Source organism: Callionymus lyra, chromosome 6 (genome assembly GCF_982586985.1).
Source record: "Callionymus lyra chromosome 6, fCalLyr1.hap1.1, whole genome shotgun sequence".
In the NCBI taxonomy this organism is placed as follows: Eukaryota; Metazoa; Chordata; class Actinopteri; order Syngnathiformes; family Callionymidae; genus Callionymus; species Callionymus lyra.
In genome coordinates, this window is record NC_141823.1 from 819,035 (window position 1) to 826,534 (window position 7,500).

Consider the following 7,500-nt stretch of genomic DNA (forward strand, 5'->3'; position numbering starts at 1 on the left):
CGGGTTCTGGTGCCCTCTGGAGCTGAAGGTGGACCCGGCGCTGGGCTACGCCTTCATGGGCAGGAAGGACTGCTCGGCGCCGTGTCCCTCCATGTTCTTCAGCCCGCGGGAGGTCGCCCTGACCCGCTACGTCATCGGCGCCGCCGCGGTCGCGTGTCTGTCGGCGACGCTCTTCACCTTCCTCACCTTCCTCATCGACACGACCCGGTTCTGTTACCCGGAGCGACCCATCATCTTCTACGCCGTCTGTCACCTGATGGTGTCGCTGGGTTTCTCCCTGGGCTTCCTCCCGCAGGACACGCTGGCCTGTAACCCTGCGTCACCGTTCAGAGCCGCTACTGTCACTCAAGGGTCCCACAACAAGGTGAGTCTGGTGTGTGTACGAGCCTGGGGCGTGTCAGAGGTCAAAGGTCACGTGTCCCCGCAGGCCTGCACGCTCTGCTTCATGGTCCTGTACTTCTTCACGATGGCGGGCAGCCTCTGGTGGGTCATCCTGACCCTCACGTGGTTCCTGGCGGCGGTGCCCAAGTGGGGCAGCGAGGCCATCGAGAAGAAGGCGCTGGCGTTCCACGGCGTGGCGTGGGGCGTCCCGGGCGCCCTGACCGTGACCCTGCTGGCGCTCAACAAGGTGGAGGGCGACGGCGTGAGCGGCGTGTGCTTCGTGGGCGTGTACGACCTGGCGGCGCTGCGCTGGTTCGTGCTGGCGCCGCTCGGCTGCAACGTGGCGGTGAGTCGCGGCGCCGCGTGCCAGGTCGTGACCCGGGTCGTGACCCAGGTCGTGACCCAGGTCGTGACCCAGGTCGTGACCCAGGTCGTGACCCAGGTCGTGACCCAGGTCGTGACCCAGGTCGTGACCCAGGTCGTGACCCTCTCGCCCCCGCAGGTGGGCGTGGCTCTGCTGCTGCTGGGCATCGTGGCGCTGAACCGCGCCCGCATGGAGATCCCGCTGGAGAAGGAGAACCAGACCAAACTAGTCAAGTTCATGATCCGCATGGGCGTCTTCTCCGTGCTCTACCTCGTCCCCCTGCTGGCCGTGCTGGGCTGTTACATGTACGAACACGCCTACAGGGAGCGGTGGCAGCTCACCTGGATGATTGACAACTGTCGACGCTTCCACATCCCCTGTCCTTATAAGGTCTGTTTCCATGGTTACCAGCGGTGTCCTTCTCTAGTCTGTGAGTCTGTGTGTGGGTGTACTGGTGTTTGAGAGTGTGTACATGTATGTAAGTGTGTGTGAGAGTGTGAGAGTATGTGTACTTGTGAGTGTTAGGGTTTACTTGTGTGTGTATGAGTGTGTAAGAGTGTGTACTTGTGTATGTGAGTGTGTACTTGTGTATGAGGGTGTAGTTGTGTGAGAGTGTGTACTTGTGTGTAAGTGTGTGTGAGAGTGTGTGAGTGCGTGTACTCGTATGTGTGAGTATGTACTTGTGTGTATGAATGTGTGTACTTGTGTGTGTGAGTATGTGCACTTGTGTGAGTGAGAGTGTGTACTTGTGTGTACTTGTGTGTGTGAGAGTGTGTACTTGTGTGTACTTGTGTGTGTGGGAGTGTGTACTTGTGTGTACTTGTGTGTGCGAGAGTGTGAAAGTGTGTGTACTTGTGTGTACACAGGTGTGTGTACACAGGTGTGTGGACACAGGTGTGTTGACACAGGTGTGTGTACACAGGTGTGTTGACACAGGTGTGTGTACACAGGTGTGTTGACACAGGTGTGTGTACACAGGTACAGTCCTACTCTCGTCCGTCTCTCGTCGTGTTCCTGCTCAAGTACATGATGACTCTGGTGCTCGGGGTCCCGTCAGTGTTCTGGGTCGGCAGCAAGAAGACGTGTGTCCAGTGGGCGGGTTTCCTGCAGGGACGGCGCCGCAAGAAGTGAGTCCCTTGTACTCCGGGTCTCCTCCGGTTCTGACCCGTTGGTCTCTGCAGCAGCGGCGCCAACGAGGGTCGGCAGGTCCTGCAGGAGGCGCCGGACCTCGCTCAGTCGCTGCTGCGAGAGCCCGACCCGCCGGTCGTCAGGAAGTCCAGGGGAACGTCCACTCAGGTGAGACCTCGCAGAACCGGGTCTCTTTGACCCGCTGACCTGACCCCATGACCCGCAGGGGACGTCCACTCACGCCTCCTCCACGCATCTGGCCGACCTGGACGAGCCCGTCGGGTCCGACCGCAGGAGCAGAACCAGCAGCGTGACCAGCAGACTCAGCGTCCGCGGGAGTGTGCGGCGCCCCCGAGAGGACAGGTGAGGAAGTGTGTCGGAGCTCAGGTCTGAAGGTCACGTGTTCTCCTGCGCAGGAGCGACGCCGGCGTCCACCGGGCCGGCGAGCGCCGCAGCGTCCACGAGCGCCCGACCTCTCACAGCGACCTGCCCGTCACGGCGCCCCCTACAGTCGTCACTCATGGCAGCACGGCGCCGCACAGGGTCGCGGCCGAGAACGAGAGCACGAGCGCCTGAGAGATCGGGTCAAAGTTCACCACCAGCAGGCGATGCCTCAGGAACCTCCCGACGACCCCGGACCTACCTCTTCAGTATCGCTAGATGTGACCTCTGACCCCGGGACTCAAGACGTGTTTATTTATTCTCACTGACACACTAATAAAGTTTTGTACGATTGTTCATGGAGGTGTGTTGCCGTGAGGTCAAAGGTGAGATCGTTCCCTCTTGCGCCGCACGATGGCGGCGACGTCGCGCTTGAGCGTCGCGACGCTTCGCTCGAGCCGCTCGGAGAAGTCTGCGAGTCCACGAGTCTGCTGGTCCACGAAGAGTCTCAGGTCCGAGTCCTGAGGGGGTCAAGGTTCAAGGGTTTGATCAGCAGCTCTGTTGCTAATGTCTGATCATACGTATGATCATATAATAATATAAAAAATATAATAATTGTATGAACATATAAAGTATGTAATTATTTGAATTAAATTATAAAATCAATATAAAAATATTCAACTTTATACTAAACTATGAAAAACAAATGATTTCTTTAAATATTAACGGAACACAGACACGTCCTCGTGACTCACGGGCTTGTGTCTGCGCAGTCGCTGCAGTTGACCTCTGACCTCCGTCATGCTGTGGTAGAAGACCTTCAGCGAGCGAGCGAAGTCGGCGTCGCAACTCGGACGCAGAGAGCAACTCCGTCCTACGGCGCCACCTGCAGGTGCAGGCGGAGACTCAGGGGTCCAGGTACCGGTCCTGGAGTCCAGTTGTTCTCGGAGACTCTGGTTCTCCTTCAGCAGCGTCTGGTTCAGGACCTGCAGGTCCCTCAGGTTCTGCTCCAGGTCTGACGGTCCACAGACCTGCAGACGACATCAGGTCAACCAGCGAGTCCTGACACCTCGTCCGGGAGACCTTCTCACCGCAGGAACCTGGAGGTCAACGACGAAGACGCCATCCTCCGTGACCCCGGCCGCACCAGGAGGGCTCGCCAGCTCGCGGCACCCTTCTGGACCCTACAGGTTACTACGGTAAAATGAGGCGCCCCCCATCCTCATCCTCACCCTGCAGGCCCCACAGCTCCAGCACCAGCGCACTGCTCTGGAGGAGGTCCAGGAGGCTCTGGGAGGTCCGGTGGGCAGCGAAGTGGACTCTGTGGTCCAGCACCGGGTTGACGTCATGCCAGGAGGCAGGAGAGTAGAGCGACCTCGGGAAGTCCAACATCCTGAACCTGCAGCAGACAATGGTCAACACTGTCCGCCCCACCTCACCCCCCCCACTCACCCGATCTGGACACCACGGGTTCGATTCTCTCTGATCCAGGTCAGACCACAGACTTGATCCAGAGTCAGCAGGAAGTCCAACCGTCGGCCCAGAAGCTCTGAAGGGTCGATGAGGATGTTGTCTTCAGTCAGAGGCCTGGAGAGAGAGAGAGAGTGTGTGTGTGTGTGTGTGTGTGTGTGTGTGTAAGGTAAGGTAAGGTAAAACTTTATTGATCCCTCAGGAGGTCTCCTTTGGGAAATTGTTTTTTACCAATAGCCAGCAATTTTTCATAAACAATAAAAAATAATACATAAAAAATAAAATAAGAAGAACATAAAGAGGAAGAACAAGATGATACAATCTAAGTCTAAAGACAAAGACAAAGGACATGGTCAAGGAAAGAAAAACAACAAAGACAAAGATACAAAGACTAACATGGAACAGAACATCCAGATACTCTCACTCCACTCCTGCCCCCGAACTCAGAATTGTACAATTTAATAGCCCGAGGGATGAATGAGTCCCTGAGTCTATTTGTTTTGCACCTGGGTAGGAGCATTCGTGCTTCATCTGCTTCTCTGCTCACTGATGACAGTGTTCAGAGGATGACTGTCATCATCCATGATGGACAGTAGTTTGTTCAATGATCTCCTCTCAGCAACTGTCACCAGTGAGTCCAGCTTCATTCCAACCACAGAACCAGCCCTCCTGATCAACCTGTCCAACCTGTTGACACTCCTCTTGGACACATTTCCACCCCAACACACCACAGCATAGAACAGGACACTGGCCACCACAGACTGGTAGAACATGCAGAGGAGCTTCTTGCAGATGTTAAATGATCGAAGCCTCCTCAGAAAGTACTTCTACTCTGAACCTTCTTATATACATGGTCTGTGTTGCAGGACCAGTCCAGTTTACTGTCCATCCACACACCGAGGTACTTATAGTTGTCCACTATCTCCACCTCGTCGCCTCTGATGGACACTGGACGTGGCTTTGTCCTGGACCTCCCGAAATCCAAGACCAGCTCCTTGGTTTTTGAGGTGTTCAGCTGCAAGTGGTTCCTCTCACTCCAGTCCACAAAGTCACGTATCAGACTCCTGTACTCGTCTTCGCTGTTGTCCCTGATGCATCCAACAATGGCAGTGTCGTCAGCATACTTCTGGACGAGACTCAGCTCTGAGTTGTAGCAGAAGTCTGAAGTGTAGATGGTGAAGAGGAGAGGGGCCAGTACTGTCCCCTGAGGTGCTCCTGTACTGCACACCATAGTGTCAGACTTGATGTCCTTCAGCCTGACATACTGTGGTCGATCAGTAAGATAGTCCGTAATCCAGGAGACCAGACCAGGGTCCACATGCATCTTAGTCAGTTTGTCCTGCAGCAGAGTGGGTTGGATAGTGTTGAAGGCACTAGAAAAGTCCAGGAACAGGATTCTCACTGAACCGCTTCCTTTATCCAAGTGGGAGTAGGTCCGATGCAGGAGGTGAAGGATGGCATCTTCCACACCAACTGCTGGCTGGTAGGCAAACTGCAGGGGGTCTTGCGCGTGCTGGACTTGTGGCGTGAGATGTTTGAGGACCAGCCGCTCCAGTGTCTTCATCAGCTGCGAAGTCAGTGCCACCGGTCTGTAATCGTTCAGCACACTCGGTCGGATCTTTTTAGGGACTGGAACGATACAGGAAGTCTTCCACAGAGTTGGTACTTTCCCCAGCCGTAGACTGAGGTTGAAGACATGCTGGAGTGGCTCAGCTAGTTCAGCAGCGCAGGTCTTTAGCAGTCGAGCAGACACCTTATCAGGACCAGCAGCCTTCCCTGGACGAATCCTCCGAAGTACATCCTGTACCTGGAGTGAGGTGAAGCTGGGAAGTGGTTCTGTGGAGCTGGGGGGGGCACAAGAAGGTGGGGCAGGTCCTGAGGCGGGCAGCAGTGAGGGTGAGGTGACCTGCTCAAACCTGTTGAAAAAGTTGTTCAGTCCATTTGCCTCATCCACCGTGTCCACTGCAGTCAGAGAGGCCTTGGTCTTGTGTCCAGTGATGGTTTTAACATCATCCCAGACTCTCTTATTTCTTCTCGGCTCAGCTTCTCCTCCAACCTCCTCCTGTAGGTGTCCTTTGCCTCCTTCAAGCATCGCTTCACCTCCTGCTGAGCTGATCTCATGGCGTCCCTGTCTCTGCTCCTGAATGCCACTTTCTTCCTGTTAAGGACATCCTTGACCTCCTTTGTTACCCACGGTTTATTATTAGGGTAACAGCGGACAGTCTTAGTAGGGGCGACAACATCCAAGCAGAAATTTTAATAATCTGTTAGACAGTGTGTCTGTCCCTCGATGTCCTCACCATGAGACCTCAGCAGCACATCCCAGTCTGTTGTTTCAAAGCAACGTGTGTGTGTGTGTGTGTGTGTGTGTGCGTGCGTGAGCGTGTGTGTGTGTGTGTGTGTGCGTGCAGCGCCTGGTGCAGTAGTGTAGCGGTGCTTGTTGAAGCTGCTTCCAGCTACTGCCGCTGACTCGCCGCCTCTGGAGTGAAAAGAGGAGCTGAATGCATGAGCCTCCTCTGCCAGTACACTCTCTCCACCACGCAGTGCCTCCACGTGGCCATACATGTTAACTGGGTACTATGCAGTCCCAGGCTAAACTACAGGGGATCTTGGAGCAGCAGTGGTGTGCAGGTCCACCAGCCAGTGGTCGTGCCCTGACGCCCGTCAACCACTGCCCCAGCTATGGGCAAATAGACCCACTGCGTGGGTTAGTCTTTTGAGATAAAGGCTAAGGGAGCCGCACCCCAGCAGAAAAGCATGTGCTGGTGTTTCACAACAGGCCTAAACAAGAGCTAGGTCCCTGCAGCCTCCTGCAGCTAGCATGTGGAGCTGGTCGTCCTGGGCTTACCCACGCCACCAGACCGACCCCATCTTGGTGAAGATAGTGCTACTGGTGATAGGGCACCCCTAGAGCACTTAAAATATCCTATTGCACAGGTATCCACCGATGACCACGGTGAACTTACCTGGATCCATATCTGGTCAAAGTCTGGCGGCGATGGGGTTTTTGGCGACGGGAGCCGGTTTGAATAGACCTGGAGCTCCTAGTCAGAGCCACGTCAGTGGCACAGGGTAAAGGTCGCCTTTAGCTGGGGCTGAGTGGCAGCTGTTCTCGGCAGACCCCTGTGCGACTGAGCAGCCCCTATATATGGACCACACTGCTCACCTCAAGCGAGAAGGGGCCTAGAAAAGGTGGCCTAAAACTCAACCCTCACCTGGACAGACTCCCGCACCTGTCGGGTCATTCCACTTCTGCTGTCGAAACAGAAGAAACAAGTATTTTAACCTCAAGCTGGCTTCATGGAGCATAAACCTCTTGGACTCCTTTGGCAGGTCTGAACGACCTCACAGAAGGACAGCCCTGGTTGCGTCTGAGTTGAGACGCTATAACATCGACATGCTGCCCTGAGAGAAACCAGGTCCTTGATGAGGGTCTAACAGAGGAGGGCATGGGCTACACGTTCTACTGGAAAGGTTATCCTCAAGATGGACAACATCTGCACAGTGGACCATGAGGAACACACTCCTGCCAGAACTCACAGAAACACCTGTGGGCATCAGTGAGAGACTGAAGATCCTCCTCATCCCCTGGAAAAGAGCTGCTCTGCCACAATACTAGTGTGTTTGCTCCAACTCTACCATCTCACTGTGAGACTCAAGACTGTCACCAAGCTCTGGATGAAGCTCCGTCGGATCCCAAAGAGAGAGAAGATCCTCTTGCTTGGGGACTTCAACGCTGGAGTTGGGCAGGACAGTGGTATTTGGAAGGGGGTGCT

General features: G+C 55.1%; 2 protein-coding genes across 2 annotated transcripts in view; one reads left to right on the plus strand and one right to left on the minus strand.

Annotated features, from left to right (window-relative positions):
• Nucleotides 1-2,510, plus strand: part of LOC148076144 (frizzled-3-like) — a 22,591-nt gene extending 20,081 nt beyond the window's left edge. The window contains exons 3-9 of the mRNA XM_087792984.1: nucleotides 1-364; nucleotides 428-727; nucleotides 884-1,135; nucleotides 1,724-1,872; nucleotides 1,927-2,041; nucleotides 2,100-2,236; nucleotides 2,290-2,510. The exon at nucleotides 1-364 is cut by the window's left edge and continues 96 nt beyond it. Coding sequence (XP_087649110.1) covers nucleotides 1-364; nucleotides 428-727; nucleotides 884-1,135; nucleotides 1,724-1,872; nucleotides 1,927-2,041; nucleotides 2,100-2,236; nucleotides 2,290-2,449 — 1,477 coding nt within the window. The 3' untranslated portion in view covers nucleotides 2,450-2,510. The remainder of the gene's footprint in view (nucleotides 365-427; nucleotides 728-883; nucleotides 1,136-1,723; nucleotides 1,873-1,926; nucleotides 2,042-2,099; nucleotides 2,237-2,289) is intronic.
• A 60-nt stretch (nucleotides 2,511-2,570) lies between these two features.
• Nucleotides 2,571-7,500, minus strand: part of kif28 (kinesin family member 28) — a 34,607-nt gene continuing 29,677 nt past the window's right edge. The window contains exons 21-25 of the mRNA XM_087793106.1: nucleotides 3,707-3,841; nucleotides 3,487-3,653; nucleotides 3,346-3,431; nucleotides 2,995-3,285; nucleotides 2,571-2,775 (exon numbers count right to left, since the gene is read on the minus strand). Coding sequence (XP_087649232.1) covers nucleotides 2,635-2,775; nucleotides 2,995-3,285; nucleotides 3,346-3,431; nucleotides 3,487-3,653; nucleotides 3,707-3,841 — 820 coding nt within the window. The 3' untranslated portion in view covers nucleotides 2,571-2,634. The remainder of the gene's footprint in view (nucleotides 2,776-2,994; nucleotides 3,286-3,345; nucleotides 3,432-3,486; nucleotides 3,654-3,706; nucleotides 3,842-7,500) is intronic.